The sequence below is a fragment of the Rhinolophus ferrumequinum genome, chromosome 16 (assembly GCF_004115265.2).
Source record: "Rhinolophus ferrumequinum isolate MPI-CBG mRhiFer1 chromosome 16, mRhiFer1_v1.p, whole genome shotgun sequence".
Classification (NCBI taxonomy): domain Eukaryota; kingdom Metazoa; phylum Chordata; class Mammalia; order Chiroptera; family Rhinolophidae; genus Rhinolophus; species Rhinolophus ferrumequinum.
The window spans coordinates 7,893,025-7,911,816 of record NC_046299.1 but is presented as its reverse complement, the minus strand read 5'-3'; the positions used below and the strand labels follow the sequence as shown (position 1 = coordinate 7,911,816).

At 50.4% G+C, this 18,792-nt stretch overlaps 1 protein-coding gene across 1 annotated transcript in view; it reads left to right on the top strand.

The window, feature by feature from the left end:
* The first annotated feature begins 305 nt into the window (after positions 1–305).
* Positions 306–18,792, top strand: part of BTBD16 (BTB domain containing 16) — a 39,891-nt gene continuing 21,404 nt past the window's right edge. The window contains exons 1-8 of the mRNA XM_033131083.1: positions 306–380; positions 997–1,148; positions 5,113–5,186; positions 7,067–7,210; positions 10,412–10,501; positions 11,573–11,687; positions 12,490–12,559; positions 14,239–14,369. Of these exons, the coding sequence (XP_032986974.1) occupies positions 306–380; positions 997–1,148; positions 5,113–5,186; positions 7,067–7,210; positions 10,412–10,501; positions 11,573–11,687; positions 12,490–12,559; positions 14,239–14,369 (851 nt within the window). The remainder of the gene's footprint in view (positions 381–996; positions 1,149–5,112; positions 5,187–7,066; positions 7,211–10,411; positions 10,502–11,572; positions 11,688–12,489; positions 12,560–14,238; positions 14,370–18,792) is intronic.

Here is an 18,792-nt window from a genome sequence, read left to right as displayed (position 1 = left end):
GAAAAGGAATGAAATTCTGACACCTGCTACAACCTGGATGAACCTCAAAAACACTATGCTGGGTGAAAGAAGCCAGACAAAAAAAGCCCACACACTGTATGATTCCACGTATATAAAATATCCAGAATAGCAAATCCGCAGAGGCAGAAAGCAGATGAAGGGTTTCTCAGAGCTGGGGGCAGGGGATTTGCGAGTGATGGCCTAATGGGGACAAGGTTTCCTTTATGGGATGTTCAAAATGTTCTGAGCTATAGTGGTTGTACAACATTGGAATGTACTCAGTGCCAGTAAATTTATACCATAAAATGGATAAAGTGGTGAATTCTATGTTTGGGGCATTTAGCACAATAAAAAAAAAAGCAGTCGCTACTCAGACTCTCGTCAATTTAGCATCCCTCAGAATCAGTCACATGCTAGTTAACACTTAAGGAACAGTTTCTTGAAGCATAATCCTGTCTCTGCTTGTGGATTCTTCAGAGCTACCTGCAAAGAATCAACCTTCTCCCTGACCTTCGCCTCTGGCACTTCCTACCCTAGATCCTAAATTCCAAATTACTCTGTAGCTGGAAATCCTTGGTCTACTGAATATACTCGTACAGAGGGTGCCAAGAAAAATGTATAGACATTTTAAGAAAGGAAAACTGTATTAAAATTGTGATACTCAATGTATACCAATAACAAAAGATGAATACAAGTCATGTTTGACTTCTGCAGTTACAAGAGGTGCTCAAAGTGGTTCCCATCAGCGTTCAGACACTTCTGATGATGGTGAACTACTGCTTGAGCAATATTGACCAAAGTGTCCACTTGTATCCAGTTTTTTTGGCACCCCCAATATTTGTCTTGAGAAGATGGCTCATGAGAAATAGTGGCCATGTTTGAAAATTAACCAGCATTTAAAAATTTGGCTTGATTTTCTTTCTTGTGTACAATTTGAAAAACCTGACAGTTATATGAGGTTAACAAAAAAAGATTTTCTTCCTTTGTTTCCCAAAGCAACACAGCACTCGGCTAGAACGCCGGATAGTCGGCTCATCCAATCGGTGGCGTTTCCCCAAAGATGCCTTCCCCCAGGACCTGCTGGCCCTCTCCCAGGTGTGCAAGGCTATGAACATAGACTTTGATGATGCACTGAAGGACCCAGACAGGTAGGGAGATCAAAGCCTCATGGCAGAGAACGCCCCTTTGGGATGAATCACATTTCTGGGCAGTGCCCCATGGTCGGGCCACTCTGATTGGGCAGATGGGCTGTCACCGGGCACATTTGCGAGGAAGGCCGCCTTTGGGACCATCCTTTAGGGATGCACACGGCCACTGTCACCACTTCCTATGAGAATGTCTGTGGGTGGTGATAAAAATCCAGAGAGAGAGAGAGACGGACCTTTTTTTTTCTTCTAGATTTTACTTTGCTTTGGGAACTTTGGACCCTAATGGTACTCTAAGTTTGTCAACTGATTTGTTGACAAACAAAACTGAGCTACTGAACCACTCTCATGAATGCACACTGACACCCAGTTGATTGGCTTCTGTTGGTGGGAAGCTGCCCGCTCCCCTTCCCTTTCCCCAAGACATTCTGAACAGGAGGCTTGGAGCAACACTCCTCCATGTTACAAGTTCTTTCTTGCCTCTCCTGAGGACACAGAGCTGGACCCTACTGCAGAAGAGACACTTCACTTCCCTGGTGCTTTAGACCTGACTTGATACCACTGCCCGCCCTGGGCTGGCAGCACCTGCCTTGTGAGTACACAGTCAGGTCTACCTGAGCATGACCTGTGCCCCAGGGCAGCACCTGCCACAGAAGAACTGCTTGCTCCGTGATTGCTCAGCAAGCAGCAAAATCTTCCCTTTCTAGACCCACTGACCAGCCCTGCTCCAATGCCCCTCCTACCCACACAAGTGACTATGTCCCACATTTGAATAAACCAAAATCCATCAGTGTTTGGGGTCTAAATTCTCTGATGACCCCAGCTTTAGAAAAACTGAGTGCTGTGAATTGCCATTCCTGGCATTGGCTATGGATAGCCTTAAACGACCTTGAATTTGTTTTGCATTTTGTTTGGTTAGAGCCTTGAAGCACTCTTAGGGTTTTGCCAAAGCTTGTGGTGTTCCCTAGCACCAGAGCCAGGCTGGGAAAGCAGGTGCTGGCGCTGGGCCGGGGAATATAGGCAAACTGATCCAGAAAACTGATGAGGGTGGCTGGGGAGCAGGAGCGAAGGTCTCCAGGGGTTGGTCTGTGAGATGACTGAGCTAAGCGGGGGAGTGGTGGCCTGAGGGGTGGGGCACAGAACCCTGAGGCTGATGGCAGTTGTGCTGGGCTTTAGAACTATTAAAAACAGCCTATCAGACAGGCTTAGAGTTCCTTTTCCTCCATTTACCAGCTCTGTGACCTTTAGTCAGTGGCTTAATCTCTCTGAGCCTCGATTACCTCATCTGTGAAGAGGTGATAATAACATCTCCCTTGAAGAGGTCATCTTGAGGATTCAATCAGACAGTACACCAAAAATGCTTAGCACTGTTTCTGGCAAATAGTAGCTGTTCAATAAATAGAGCTATTATCTTTATAGCCTGAGCAGCAGTTTTAGTTATTGATCCTAGTTATTGCATTTTGCAGTGTGTTATTCCTGTGCTCTGCCAGCCAACAGCCCCATATTTCACTCTGCTGCTTAGCACCTCCCCCCAATCATAGCATCTTGCTGCAACACAACAAATCCTGCTCCCCGCTTGGTGACGCGGGGAAGGTCTGGGTCCGAAGGCAGGCTGAGGCGAGTAGGCGTTCTGGGCGGGCTCATCACTTGTGTGTCGGGCGGGCAGCTGATCCAGGCTCAGCTCCGCTCAGGTCAAGCTCCACGAGCCTCCGTCCTCCTCCTGAGCCAGTGGGCTAGCCTGGGCATGTTCTTGTCCTGGCGGTGGCAGAGGGCAAGCGGGCAAGCTCATGGCACACATACTTTTCAAACCTTCAGCCCCATCACCTCCACTAGCATCCCATTGGTCCAGCCCAGTCACATGGCCAAACTCAAAGGCAAGGGGCAGGAAATCAAAGGGGAGGTTTGCAATTAACAAGCCCCACCCCTTTGGATGGTTTGCTGCGGGAGGTTCATATGTCCATAAGAAACATGTAGAATTTCCCCCTTTCCCCTCTTGTTTCTCCATCAGGGGTCATTCCTGGGGGGCCTGAGCCCCTAGCTTAAGAGCATATTCCCAGCACCCTACATGCCACTATATCACAGGCCATTTAGTCCCAAACAATGGAGACAACACTCACAGGTCCCACTTAGCCCATTAACTTTTCCATTGGTCTTAAAAATGAACGCAGCCCTTGCAACCTGCAGAGCCTGCATGATAAATGGTACATCTGGGCACGCAGCCATGACACCAGGGGAAGGCAACGGGTTGCTGCCGTTGTCTGGTGTCTCCCAGCTCAGCCGATGACAGTGATGTTTGTGAGGGCAGTTGAGCTCATGGGCCTCGCCCCGTCGTTTCCAAAGTCCATTACTCCAATTTGAGATCACGGTCTGAACTCCTGACCTTGGCCAGCTCTTCCCAGACGTGTGGCCCGAGTCACCAGGGGTATGAAGGCTAGCTTGGGTCAGATCCAGTGCTCCTGTTGGATAAACAGCTCCAGCTCTCACTGCCTTCCTGAGGCTGAGTCACTGGTAGCCACCCTCGCCCCTTGGAAAGGGCAGCATATGGACACAGGTTCCCCTACCCAAGCCCTCCTCCAGGCACCCTGGCCCACGAGGCTCCTGGGGTCATTGAAAACAGCACGGCCAAGATGACACTGACCAGATGTGGTCATCAAGGATCCCTTGGCTGGTTGGCTTCCTTGGGATGACTGTCTTCAAGCTGTGAATATGTGACTCAAACTTTGTTTCATTTCCTTGCTCAGCAGGATGAATATAGTGTTTATAGAAAAGCAGCTTATCTTTGCAAATCGTTCAATCATGGCCCAGCCATGTTTTGAGCACTTGAATGATGTCTGTGCTAGAGTTAAGGGCTACAGCAGTAAATAAGCCCTGAATCTGTCTTTGTGGAAAGCAGAGCCTGTTGCAGAGGATGCATGAGTAAACAGGCGATCCCAAGACACTGTCGAAGGAGTTTTAATGGGGATAATGCCAGGGCAGGCAGTGGGGAGGGCTGCTAGCCCCGCCTCCCCAGAGAAAGCAACAACTCACCTTATTTGGAAGGGTGAGTGAGAGCTGGTCAGTGAGACGGTGAAGGGGAGAGCACTCTGGGTGGAGGGAGCTGTGTGTTCAGGCGAATGGAAGCAAGTGACAGTGGGTTACACTATTGAGAAGGGCTAGAGTGGGGAGTGGAGTGGGACGAGGCCACAGGAGCTTGTTAGCCATGCTAAGGCATTGGGGTTTCCCCCAGGAGACTGGGGGGACATGGAAGGGCCTCAGCAAAAGAAAGGCCAGACCGAACTTGACTTTCAGGTGGTTCTTCAGGCTGCAATGTGGGGTGTGCTTCAGAAGGGAGCACGAGTGACAGGGGGAGATAGAGCGGCTTGGACGAAGGCCATAGCAGTAAGGGCAAAGAGGGAGAGATGAATTCAGAAGGTATTTTGTCAGATCGAGGCAAGGGATCAGATGTGACAACACTCAGTAGGCTGGCCTGGGCCACTGGAGGCGGGTGGAGCCATTTCCTGAAACACAGAACTCTGGCGAAGGGGCAGGGTTGGGTTTGGGGTAGGTTCCGAGTTCAGTTTTTGGACCCATTGAGCCTGGGGAGTGCATGTATGCATGAGTTAACTGCCCAGAAAGGCACAGGATGCTCTCTTCCTTACTCCAGTAGATAATTATTATTGTAGACGCGCACCAAAGGAGCTGTCATTTGGGCAGCCACGTACGTGCAGCCTCAGATAGCTCCTCGCGAAGCCCTACCCACAGACTAGAAGTGGGAACTAACGTTTTGATCCAGCCATCAGATGGACGTTGCAGTTCCTCAGATCGGCAGACAAAAGGGTAACCTGAGGAAACTGTCCCAAAGGGCGGCTTATGATAAGATTGATGAATTGGGCACTTTCGGGGGGCTTACACTGGACTGATGCAGGTTGCAAACGGAGAGAAAGATCAATATTCACTCCTGAAATGTTTGTTTGTATTTTTCCTTGAGGTTATGCCTTTCAAAGATTCAGAAAAATGTCTCCGAGAATTTGAAGAACGTGGCCATCCAAAGCAGGGACACAGGTGAGTTCATGTCACGAGTGGATTCCGTCAGAATGTTGCTGATCTCAGGGCATCTTGTGGTCTCTCTAGAAGGAAACAGACCAGAAGCCAGGCCACTATCTGTACGTTTCAGTTCCTGCCCACTGCACAGCGTCTAACATGTAATAGGCGCCCATAAATATTTGTCGACTACACAATGAATGAAACCAGGCTGGGCAAACACATTTTCATATGCTAATGGTCACAATAAGGGCAGATGTGCCAAGTTAATAAATAGGCTTTGGATTCAAGATGAAACAGAAGCCCTGTCAAGCTTGGGGCAGCTGTTCTCTGTTCCTTTTAGTTCTAACAGTCATGACTTGGATGTCACATCTGCACTTTATTACAAGTTATAGTAAAGAACCAGACTATAATAAAGGTCTATCCAGCTGGGGAAAGGATCATTGAGCCTCACGGGGAATCTGGACTGGTCAGCTCCTTAAAAGAGCTTTTGTGGATAAGCCCCACAGCACAGTGTGGCTGCCTGAGGTCTGAGCCAGCCGCCCAGGAGGGGCTAAGTGAGTCCTTCTTACCTGTCAACTCTGATTGACTGGCAGATCTGAGAAGTAGTCTGAGGCCATCTCCTGGCCCAGGAGAAGAGGTCTTGGATTGGTTGTGATATCTGCCCTCCTGAAAGTACAAGTGAACATCCAGTGAGGGGACACACTTTATCTACAGTTCCATGCCTGCCTAAAATCACCCCAATGGGGTGGCATTCTTCCCAATCCGGCAAAACAAAGCCGTCCCCTGAGGCGATCCAAGATTCGAGATGCAAACCCAGGTTCTGAACCCCAGCACCAAACAATATCATAGAGCTGGTGAATAACAATAACAGGAGAGGAAACAAGTACCCAAGGCCACGTAGTCTAAACAACGGCAAGGCCGAGAGATGAGTCATGGGGCTGGTGGCCCTCAACGCCGTCTGACATTGAGATTCAGGGTTCTGCGGGTTGCCCTGAGCTCCACCCGCTTCCCCCAGCTCTGTGCTAACTGGAGTCCAGCCTGCACAACCCTGTTGCCCACCACCTCTCCTGCCTCTCCTGGCCTGGCATCCTTGGATCTTTTATCTACCCTCCCGTCAAAGTCTCTTCTCGTTTACTGTTCACGGGTGAGACCTTTACAGTTTGCAAAGAGCCTTCTTCACAGTGTGATCTCATTTCATACCTGTGAGCTGGCTTTCTGATGGTCCCCATTCCCTCGAGAAAAGTGAGCTCACAAGAACCCTTCTCCCTGGTGATGCGCCTCTTACTATATTGCCCTTGGCTGTGGCCTTTCAGATGGGTAATAATTAGGCACCAACAGCCCAAAAGTTTTCAGCAAGGAACTGGGTAATGATTTTGTTCCCCCAGGCAGTGTCTGGAGACATTTTTGGTTGTCACAACCCAGGGGGCAGGGTGCTATGGGCATCCAGTGGGTAGAGTCCAGGGATTCTGCTAAATACCCTAAAGTACACAGACAGGCCCCGCCACAGAGAATTATCAGTCCCAAAATGTCCCAAACGGTGCCCAGACTGAGAAACACTGTAATGGGGGAGGCAAGTGAGGCCCCCAGAAGTGTCCCCGCCAGCATCCGTGCCCCATGAAGCGTTTTCCAGTTCCCCAAGTTGGAGGGCAGCCCTGAGCCCCTGACGTCTTACAGCCGTTGTCGGCCACGCTCTTGGAGGTTTATCCCTTCCTATGTTACCTTGTGAGTCTGCACATCTTATCCCCCTGCGAGCCAGTAAGCTCCCTGAGGCTGGCACTGTCATCTTTGTCACTTTGTTGCTGAAAGGCTACGGTTGAACTTGGGCGGAGAAGGAATGAACGCACCTTCAGGCAGAAGTACTATTGAATCGTTTGCTCAATGGTATTTTCTCTCCTCAGTGGTGATTCTCAAATGTCTGGGCTCTGAATGGGAGCTCCATCTACCTCAACTTCTTCAGTCCGGGACCTTGACCAAGCTTTACCTGCTGGCGCTGGGAGGGGGCACCACAAGCCCCATGAAGGAACTGGAGAATCTTCTGCAAGGTACTTTCTCACCGGCACCCAGCATGGAGCTCCAAACACCCTCTGGTTTGAGAGATTCCAGCTCGGCGTTTGGTTGTCTGGGGACCACGGTCACACCGGCAGTTAAGAGCAAGGCCCAGGGTTTAACCTCAGTCTCCTCAGCTGTAAAACAGGGATAATAGTTGTTTCTATGTTGTGTTGAAGACTAGAGAAGGTGTAGTGGGTGTGAGGTTTTATAATAGAACAATGCCTGGCGTGTAGTGAAAACTCAGTAAATGTCAGTTCTTATTCTCATAGTAACCCAGTCTTGTCCGCTAAGATGGAGGCTCTACCTACTTCTTTGAAAAGAGAAAATAGGTTGGGTCGAGTCTTCTGACAAGCTCTCCGGACTGAAGGCGTAGTTCTGACGTCTGTGGCTTGTTTGGCCCTAAGCATGCTCGTTTGAGGTTTACACACATACATCAATTTTAGTTTTCTTTTCCTCGCTCTTTGCTTTTCTTAACACCACCTCATTCCAAAAAGTATTTAGGTCCCGTCTTTCTTTTTCTCCTTTTTTAATCCTCATAATCCCCAACCTCCCTTTGTCTGTTCCATAAATTCCTCTTTGGCAGCCTTGCCAGTTTCTTCTCTGGATAATATAGACTGGCGTCGCCTCAGGACATCTTGTAAGCTGGTGCCATGAAAAAGTCAGAGCCTCCTGAGCCAGCCAGTGTGCCAGTCAGGAAGGGATGACGTTTCCAGAAGGCGACAGCAAAGCTCTGTTACTCCAGAGCCGGCCAGGCTGCCGGAGCCCCCAGTCACTGCTCTGCCCTGAGCCTGGAGCAAGGGCTCGGCTGTCTGCCGGCATCCTCCAGGCCACAGGGCCTCGGGCTCAGCCCTCCCCAGCTGAGCCGGGGGCTGAGAGCGAGCTGTGGCTTTCCCACAGAACCGAAGCTGCCGTCCCACTCACTCATGATGTTCTTTGCTCTTCTACGACTTTGTCCCAGTGTCTTCAAGAGCAGGCCTGAGCTCTTCCTTCCATGCCCTCTGTGCCCAGTTCAGAGGTCCCACGAAGCAACCAGTGGAAGGCTTTGGAGACCCAGATGTGAGTACATTGAAAAGCGAGAGACTTTGGAGGGGGAAATGGAGCTATCATTCACGGCTTGGTCTTGAATGAGTCTCGAATGGCCTCCCTGAACAGACAGGATTTGGTTCTGCGAAGACAGCCCTCCTATCCAAACCCCTGCTAGAGGATGGGCCTGACCAGGAGACGTCTGGGTAGGTGCAGATATGAAACCCTAGAGCCCGGACTGTCCGTCTGTCCAGGGTCACCTCTGCCAGCACCACCAACTGCACCAGGCCCTGGGGCTCGTGTCGCCGTGATTTTTAGTACAGTCACAGCTTTCATGTGCCTTGCAGTGGTGGGTCCTGGGGAGACACAGCCCCTCGAGCGAGCGGGCGAACGAGCGGTGTTGGCCACACAAGGCTGCCCCAGATGCTCATTTGCAACCCACCAACAGTCCGGATCATCTGGGCTTTAGCAGGACTCGTTTACTCTCTAGGAGGAAATCCAAGAAGGAAACGGCATGTGTTTTCTAAGAACGAAACACCCTGGTTTCAGAGCAGCTCAGAAACATGTGATCTAATGGTCACGTTCCCACCAGGTTTTGAAATTGTACTTAAAAGGGAGGGAATGTTGAACTTCTGTCTTCCACTTACTCTGGCCTTGCTGGTAATAGTCCTTCCTCCCTTCCTTCCAGAAATGTTGAGTGCTTAACTGACGCCAGGCATTGTGCTAGGAACTTAATCACCCACCATGATGTTAAAGCATGACAAATAGCACGATACATAATGATACCAACCACCACCTCCTGAGGGCCTACTGTGTGTCATCTCATTTACTGCCCCTGGTGGAGGGGGGTGGTAATGAATGAGAAAATGGAGCCTGTGAGTGGGAGGCTGTGCAGAAACCCAGGGGAGGAAAGTGATCCAGAGCCAGGGGCAAGGCCCTGCACGTAGTAGGTGTTCAACAAGTATTTGCCGACTGACAGCCTGAACAGAGCCAGGTGCCGTGAGTGTGGTGAGGGAAGGCTTGGTGGCCTTGCTGCCTGAGGAAAATGGATCTTTGTTCTCTCTCTCTTTTTTCCTTCAGTCTTTGTAGTTCCATAGTGTGACATACTTTTTGGCTCCTGATTCATGTCACTTTTCATGACCTAGAACTGTGAGCTCACTAAGCTTTGGGACGCTAGTGATGGAATCTGTTTGTTCCATTCATCCAGCTAGTGTTTACCAAGGACCAGACTGTGTCGTGTCCTGGGCATGGAGTGGCAAGTAAACCATTCAGTGTGACTGCCCAACAGATAATAAACCAACAGATGATGTAATTGCAGGTGGCTGGTCCAGAAGGAAAAATAAAGCCTGTAGGGGGTGGGGAGGGTTGCTACCTTACCCATGGGGTCAGGTGGACCCCGATGGGGGAGGGAGCAAACCACAAGGAGGCAGTGTTGGGGCCTAGTGAGCCAGAGACTAGTGGTCCTGGGGCCACTGGCGGGGCTTTGGCTTTGGTCCAAGGGTGTGGGACACCACTGGAGAGCTGAGCACAGTGTGTGTTGTAACTCACGTTTTAGAATAACTCTGAGTGGGTGGGGACAATGGCAGTGAATTGGGCTGTCGCTTCCCTTCCTCCTGGAAGCCTTTGGTGGGGAGGGGCCTCTGTTGGCAGCCGTGAGGGCCATGTTTACGGAGCCATGCGGTGGGTGCCTCAGCCCCACATTTGTTCTTCAGTAGGTGGTCGCTGTGCTCCCGCCTCAAGGAGGTCTGAGCCGACACTCAGGGTGCAGAGAGACCGAGGCCTAGCCCTCGCCCTCATGGGAGAAAGGGGGAGCAAAGGGGAGGGAGAAGAGGGTAGGGGACTAGTAATAAATCTTTAAAATGCAGTGCGAACATCTATTTCCCAGTTTTGACCATCACCGTGGCTGTGTAAAGTCACCGGGAAGCTGGCTGAGGGGCAGATAGGAACTCTCTGTACTATTTTTGCAACTGCTTGGAAGTCTTCAAGTATTTCAAAATAAATAATCACTTCAAAAATGCATCTACTAAACACAAGCAAACAAAAACAAACCAAGTACAGTGAGGTTCATGCCAAGACCAAGGACGGGCAAAGGGTGTTTGCCTGACACTGTCCCCTGCGCCATTCACTGTGGCTGTCACATCCAGACGTCCTTATCTCCTTTCCTTTTCTAGCGCCAGCACCGAGGAAGGTCCAAGAGAAAACCGCCATCAACAAGATGGTCATTTCCTTGAAGATCACTGACCCCATGGTCACCAAAGTTGGTAATGGACACTTGTCTTCATTTTCTGAGAATGCCATTGAACAAACAGCCCTCCCAGATTTTAAGAACAAACAAGAAGACATAACACACGTTCAGGGCTGCCTTCTTACAAATAGCTTAGTGCAAAGAGAGGAGCGGAAAGAAGGGTGGGGCAACTTGGGAAAATGAAGAGGGTGAAATGCCGCTACCAAGAGGTTGCCAGTCCTCGGGAAAGAGGCACGAGGGACACAGAGGAGGAGCGAAGTAGCAGGTTTCTCAGACAGACCCAGGGAAAACATAACTGCCGTCAGGGGGCACACACCCCTGGGAAGCTCTCAGGCCCACCCTTTCCCCTCCCCCCCAGAAGCACTTCCTGCCAGAGCTGGCTGCCAGCAGCAGCAGCCTCCCTCAGGGCTTCCCCTGGGCTCACCCCCTTCCCATCCCATCCTGGCCTCCTAGAAACAGACTTCTGTTAATGCAACATGCGTGCTGTCACCTGCTGTCATGGTCAGAAAATCAGGCCCTGAAGCCCTGGTTGGGTCAGCCGTCCTCGGAGCGCATTGGTCCACACCTCCGCACTGTGTGGGATCAGGCAGAGCTGGGACGAAGCCGGGTCCCTCTGCTCCCTGCTTACAGGAGGGCAGTTCCTAGGCTACCAAATTATCCTGGCCCCTCCCGGGAGTTCTCCAGTCCTTAACCTTCTTACAGACCCCAGACTCGGAGGAAACTCTGTAAGTTTTATGTCAGCTCCAGAGAAACACCCGCACCCACACACACACAACGTTCTGCACGTATTCGGGTGGTCACGTCCCAGCACAGCCATGGACCCCAGATGAGGAGAGAACCCCCGAGGCACAGACCTTGAGGACGGGCTCCCAGGAGGAGCTCAGTTTCCTTAGCTTCATCCTCAGTTCCTTTTGGGAGCCCAGGCAGTGTCTGCACCCAGGTCAGAGCGGGTGCATTTTCTCTAGTGGCGTCTGGCTGCCCAGCTAGTGGACATTGGAGCATCCGGCACGAAGGGCAGCTGCGAGTGAGGGACGCGGGCCGCAGAGCCCCACGCTGAGGCGTTCTCTCTCGGATGCTGCCTTCCCAGCCTTCGCAATGGCCCTGAAGAACCTCTACTCGAGCCAAGCGGAGATGAACTTGGACGACGCGCCGGGAGTGCTGGCTTCTGCTCACACTCTCCAGTTCAGCAGCCTGTTTCAAAGGTGAGGGGATGCGGTGAGGTGCCGGCCGGTCCAGTCCCAGGAGAAATCAGAAGGGGGTCCCTTGACCCATTTCATGGAACGTTCCTCTTCCGGAGGCCAGGACATCCGGGGTTTCCTTGCACAGAGCACGACTTTGAGTCTGCAATGGAACCAGGACACTATTTCTCACTAACACATTATCAGCTCACCGCTGAGCCATCTCTGGCAATATGCTCATTTTAATCAACAATTCTTGACTCACAGGAATGAAAGGCACAGGCATGCACTTCTTTTGGGTGAGTGACGGGACTCCCCAGTAGTACTCAAACCACGTTTATCAATTTCACCTGTGTTCATCTTCGGCTAAAAACATCTCTCTCCCTTTAGTGTACACGCACGAAAACTGAGCTTGGGAAGACAAGCTGAGCTCCCCCGTCCCTGTCAGGGCTCATTTTCCCCACTCATTTCTGACAGAGCCTTGTTTTTTCTTGTAAATAATGTTTTATTTTTACAAATGTTACACATGGTCACTGTAGATCTTACGGGACATAGAAAAATGCAAAGGTCAGGGTCAAAGTCGTCCATCAATCCAACTGCCTGTTTTGGGACACAGCCTTTCTCCTGGGCCTTCAGATCCCACTGGCCCACCTGAGGAGGGGGGGAGGACGGGGTCCTCTGGCCAAACATCCACATCCCTCAGACGAGGCTCCTTCCCCGGGAAAAGGGCTCTGCCACCATCCTGTTGTTGAATGAGGACCTCTGGGGCGGGCCCCTCTCTGAAAGCAGCCTGGGGGCCTCGGGAATAGCAGTTCTGTCTCTGCAGGTGTGTGACCGTGATGATGGCCGGAATCACACCAAACAACATCAGTAACTTCTACCTGGCCAGCTGCAAGGTGAGAACAGCCTGGACAGGCCATGTGGCACCTGGGGGACCTGCAAGAGTATCCAGGCTCTGGGGTTTCACTCCCCAGGCCAGGCTCCAAAAATCCTACCTGAAGGCACCAACTGAAGGGTGCCAACATTTTATTTTGCCAAGTGAGCAATTTTGAAAAGCCATTTTGTTTTTTAAAGGATATTTTAACAACCCCAATAGTGGAAAAGCTTTGATCTGGGGGTAGAGGGGAACAGCACAGCCTTTCTCACCAAAATAGTAGACTACCTTGCAGGGTATCGTTGGAGTTGAGCAAAATTTGTCCCCCTGGCCTCAGTCAGCTTGCCAGTGATGGGATGTAATCTAACTCTCAGAAAACGGAGACCCAAGTCGGGGAGCAGCCAGGCCAGGGTGACGCAGCATCTATGTGGTTGTGCTGGGTCTGAACCACAGGCCTCCTGATTCCAGCCTTTTCCTGTGAAGCCACCATTGACGTGGGTGGACACTCATAGTGAAAAAGACACATTTGACTGTGGTGTTTGGTTCATGCACAATCAGCATGTCACGGAGCTGTTATAATAGCATCTAAGGATGTTTTAAATGCCTGTTTTGTCAAAGATAACTGTGGGGACAGAGCTAGGAGTGCAGTTTCCAGGCTCTCGCCTCACGTGGAAAGGTGCTGGCTTGGGTAGTAAATGGCCATCAACTGTGATTGGATGGCCATCAGCTGTGGCTAGTTGGCCGTCAGCTGTAACCAGTGAGCCATTGGCCACTAATATAACTGCCGTGGCTACGCTAGCAGCAAATGGGGGGCTAGCAAGAAGATGGTGTCTGAGTTAGCAAGAGCAGATTGCAGTTAGCAAGTGGGGTTGGTTGGCAGAGAGAAGTGGACGGCAGGTTGTGGATCGTGTGGCTCCTGCTTCCTGTGTCTCCAACCCAGCCGCCAGCGAGACTATAGTGGTATGACTCCCCTATCCATGGTTCCATGGGTGTTCCCTTTTGGCCTCACCGTGTCCTGCGTTCTTATGTGGGGAGCGGGAGCTGAGACCCCTGCGTGACACCCTGCACGACAATAACTCGTTGTCCTCACCGTTGCTGCACTGGTCATTAGAAAGCCACTCCGCCAGTGGCGAGTGGCGTCTTTGCATTCCGGTCAGCATTTCTCAGCTCCTATTTAGCTTGGTAAGCTTGCAAAGCATCCTAAGAACCTCCCAAGGTCCCTGGCCCCAGGAGACTGTTTCCACTTTCTCTGAACTTCCATTTTGGGGGATGTGCCCCCAACTAGCCTCAGAACTCCACGTGGGGTGCACCCCGCGGGACGTCCCATGATCAGTCACTGATTTTAGTCCATAGATTTTAGCGTGTAAGCCCTGTGGACAGACCACTGGGGTTTGCACCAGGCTCTGCCACTTAACTTGTGTGACCACAGGAAAGGGCAGCCTCAGTTTCACCATCAGGAAACTAGGGATAATAATGAACTGATCTCACAGGGTTGCACCAAGGAATGATTTAAATCAACCGAATGCATGTCTTGAGCATAACAAAAAATGTTATCTGCTGCAGTTTATGTATTTTGGAGAAAAGGTTTGAGCCTGTCAGCGTGAAACTCCTGAGAGCACGCTTGTAGTCTCGTAGCCGTCCAGCAGAGGGCGCTGAGAGTTCAGGGATTCCTTTATCACTTGGCTTTTCTTGCCTTCCCAGTACAAGGCAGAGCAGCTCACCACCGCCTGCGAGAAGTGGCTGGACATGAACTTGGTCCCTCTGATGGGGACGCAGATCAGCCTCCGGAAAATCCCAAAGGAGCTACTCCACAAAGTGCTGAAATCCCCCAGGTCAGAGCTGCTTCTGGGGTGTGGGTGTCTGTTTTGTGCTGAGTGGAGGACCAGGTTGCCGGCCCTGGGTGGGTCTCGGGGAGCAGGGCTAGTGTGGGGAAGGGAGGTGCCCCGGTGGGCGCAGCACCCACATCCCTGCTGGACACGCCCAGTGTACAGCATTTCCTCCACCCCAAACTTCCTGCTCTCCTGGACAGCTAGGCCTGGAGTGGGGGCCAAAAGTGGGGTGCTGCGTGTGGGATAGGGAGGGAGCACCCTTCATGGTATTCAGGGGGGTAAGGACCCGCTGGGTGGCCGCTATCTCCTTACCCGCCTGGTAATTAATTAAATAATTGCTTAAGTCATTAAAAAAACATCCTGCCAACATTAATGTGTATTCATTGTGGGAAATTTGGGAAACAGGGAAAAGCGAAAAAAAGGAAAATAAAAGCGCTCATCCTAAATCAGTGTCTATCTCCAGCCCTAACTCCTCCCCTGAACAGCTCTGGACCCAGACGTTCATCTGTCTGTATGACCTCTCTGACAGTTAAGGCCAAGACCCAACTCGCGGTGCCCCGGCCCTCCTACTGCCCCCCACTCCCAGGATTCCTTGGCCAGCTGCTCAAGTTAGCACCTTGGGAGTCCTCTGGACACCACTTGGCCCTCACTCCCCGAGTGCAGTGAGTTCTACTTCCAGACCGAGCGGGTCACTATAGGCCTCTCTCCGTGGGCGCCAGCCGGAGGCCAACCCGCCATGTCGGTCGTCTAGACCACTGCAGGCACCTCTAGCTCAGGGTCTTGCGCTTGCTGTTGACCACCTGTTAATCAGCCTTTGGCACTGCTGGTCTGGCACCTCTTCCTCCATTTCACACGCCATGGAGCAGCCGCAGGGGTCTTTCTGAGACCCCTGCCCTGCCAGCTCCTTGCCGCCCCCCGGGGCCTCTGTTCGCCCCTTCCCACCTAAAATGCCTGCCCCTGGCCGGCTGGCTCTTTCTCATCCTTTGAGTAATTCATGGAAACCTCCCCAATGCTTTGCTTTTTAGGTTAGTTCCAATGTTTTACAATATAAATAGCACGTTAGTGATGATAAATTAAATTCCTAGAAGTGAAGTTACTAAGTCAAAGGAATTTATTTGTTTCTATCAGTGTTTTAAGAAAGGTTTTACTCAAAAATAATTTCAAACAAATAAAAATGACAGGAATAGGACAAAGAATATCTATATACCTTTTACCCTGCTTTGTTCAATTTCTGCCGTTTGCTTTATGATTTGCATCTGTATGTGTATCTACATACACACATATGTGTCCCCTGAGCCCTCTGAGGACAGGTAGCATGTACCATGTTCCCTTACCCCTAAAGGCTTCAGTGTTTATTTCCTAATAAAAAGAATATTTTAAAATATAATCCTAAAGCAGTTCATTAACTTCAGGAAATTTAACATTGGTGTAATACCATAACATCATGCACCCAATATTGTCCTTTATAGTATTTTTCCCCCTCCAGTTTAGGGTCACTTATTGCCTTTCTCTGTCATGTCTCTTTGGAAGTCTTTAAAAGATTTTTGATACCCACTGCCAAGTTACCAAGATTCCCTTTGGGTGGCTTTCAAAAGTGAAAACTAAATTAATTCTACCAAAAATTGTAGTGGTATATTAGAAAATAAGTGTTTACTCATGCTTATGTGGTGGAAAGCATTCTGACTTCAGAAATTAGATCTGGAAAGACGTAATCCCCTGTTGGTTCGAATTGACTAAGTAGCTTGCAGTGCCCTCACAGTACGGACAAATGGAGTTGGTACAGCGTTCGGTGTTGAGGGAGACTGTAGTATTTAAGAAGACATCAGGGACCCAGGTCACAGGAGCAGCCCCAGGACTCTGGGTGGGCTGCCAGGCCATTCTGCCTGCTCCTGCTGCTTTCCCCTTCAAGTCCCCTCTCCCACCCTCCAGGGGAACAAAGGTTACACAACTGGGGAAGAGAAGATAAACATGGCATCCCTTAGACTTTGCGTCACACTGCCCCTCCCTTGGAAAGACTGAGCTGCCCCACCCTGGTAGCATTTAACCAAGAAAGGGGAAAAAATATCTGACCGCAACCAGAACTCTGGTGATGGCAGAGGCTTTAGAAAACATATACTGGGCAGGAAAAGAAATCAAGAACATTGTGTCAAACGTCTAGACTCACAGTGTGGGGAAACATGACTGATGTGGAAACTGGGTCCAGCTCCTCCAGCCCCTCCCCCGGAGCTGTCTGCACAGGCCGTCCAGGACTCTCCTGGTGCAAGGAGGGAAGGGCCCTACTTGACCGGGCACGTCGTCAGCCCACATGCCCTGGAGTGACCAGGACAACAGCTCCCTGACTCACAGCTTCCAAAGTGTTCTCGCCTAGTTGATGTCCAGGGGCCACCTGCTTTAAAGCTGAAGGGAGGTAGGAAGCAGAGGGCGCAGGGGAAGTGGGCTCAGGCCACACTCAGTGCACGGTAAGAGTGTTTGAAATTTACCCAGGCTTAGGCTCCGTGGCTTACACGTAAGTCAGAATGGACCTTTGGACAAGTTAACTTTTATCGACCTCTTTTGGGTATGTGCTGTGCTACGTACACTGTCCTTTGAGTCCCCACAACCCCATGCAGTAGGTAAAATCATTGTCCATAAGATAAGAGGGACAATAAAAGGCCGGGCAGGGCTCCAGCCCAGGCTCCAACCCTCATCGATGGACCATCTCTTCTCTTGTTGCAGAGACTGGGATTTCCCAGCAACCAGAACTCAACCAAAACTCAGCCAGACTGGGGGTGTCCTGGGAAGTCACGTGGCCCCAGAGCGGCTGTGTGGAAATGCCACCGCCTCCCAGGTCAAGGATGGAGTGTCCCTCTGCCCCACTTAGCATAGATTGCGGCCCCCTCACTTTGTGGCCGTGGTAGGTGGGTCTCTAAGCCTTGTTGAACAACATCCATCTGTCAGCAGATGCTTTGGCTTCTGGGCCATTCACCTTCCCCTTCTAAAGTCCCTTTGATCTCATCTTCTTTTGGGTTTTGCTTTCCAACTTGTAAACAACCTGAGGTAAAATACATACAATTTTCCTGTCCCCCTGGCCCCTGCTTTTCGTTTATTTGCCCGGGTCCTTTGGTTTTCAGTTAACTTTCTTCTTAGAGGTCGCCACTAGGTTACCCTGTTCTAACTCTAATATTATGAAAGCTTCATTCCAAGTTCTGTTTTTCTGGAAGCCAAGCTCCTTGCAGACCAAGGAGGGTGGAGAACACAGAGGACAGACTAGTTCCTATCCTGCCCGAAAGTCTGCCTTGCAACCAGAAGGAAGTGCGTCCCTCTGTGCGTCCACCTCTCCTGTCTGTGACATAAGGAGACTCGAGGGCTCGGGAATGCCCTAAGAAAAGCCAGCCCTGTTTTCCATGACGTGCCTGTCCCACAGCTTGTCCACCAGCATCTGGAACACCATTGGCCATCCCTCAGGCGTAATAACACTTGAAGCTATTGCCTCTCTAGCTAATAACAATACCTACCACTTATTAGGCACTTGTGGTATACAGCACACTCTGAGTGGGTCATCGGGTCTAATTCCTACAGCGATCCAGGGTGGGGAGGTCTGTTACCTGCGTTTTGACCTGTGCAATGGAGATGACAGGAAATAAGGGCCTGGCCCAAGCTTCCCACATGCAGCATGACAGTTGGGATTTGCATCCAGGTCTGAGTGGCCCCACAACACATGCTTATTACCAGCCCACTGGTGTGCTCTGCTCCAGGACTTTTTTTTCCTGATTGATGGTCAAGATCAACAAGGATATTGACGTTCAAATTTTTTATTGGAAAAAAATGACAAAGGTAGGCGGACAATAGAAAACCCAGTTGGGCCCACCTCCCAAATGAACAAATGATAACATTTTGTCATAAGTTAAGCAATGAAACATCACCAACAAAGCAAAAGTCATCTCTGTGCCCCCCAACCCTACTCCCCTTCCTTCTTCCTGGCCTCCCTCCCTAAAGAGAAACCACTGTTACAGACGTACGTGAACCCAATCTATGTGATTATATTCTTACTACACATGAGTCCGTACATAACGTGTCACATATTGTTTTGCAAAGATGTAAACTTCAAATACGAGTTCTCACAGTGATTTTAATGTTCTACAACTTTATGCAGTAACATCACGCGATGTGTTCTCTCCGTGTTGATACTTACATATTCATTAGCATTTTAATTTCATTGTCGTACGGGGTTCCAGTGAAGGAATAGACAGCAATTGCTTTGTTCCTTTCCTAATGGCCTTTTGTTTTATTTTGTTGAGGTTCATTGTTTGCTATGACAGTCAGTGCTGCAATGAGTGTCCTTGTTCATGTTTTCTTGTTCACGGCTTTCTCAGGGGTCTGTATTCAAAAGGGGGCCTTCATTATCTATATAGTTTTCTCAAAAAAAAAAAAAAAAAAGGAAAAAAGA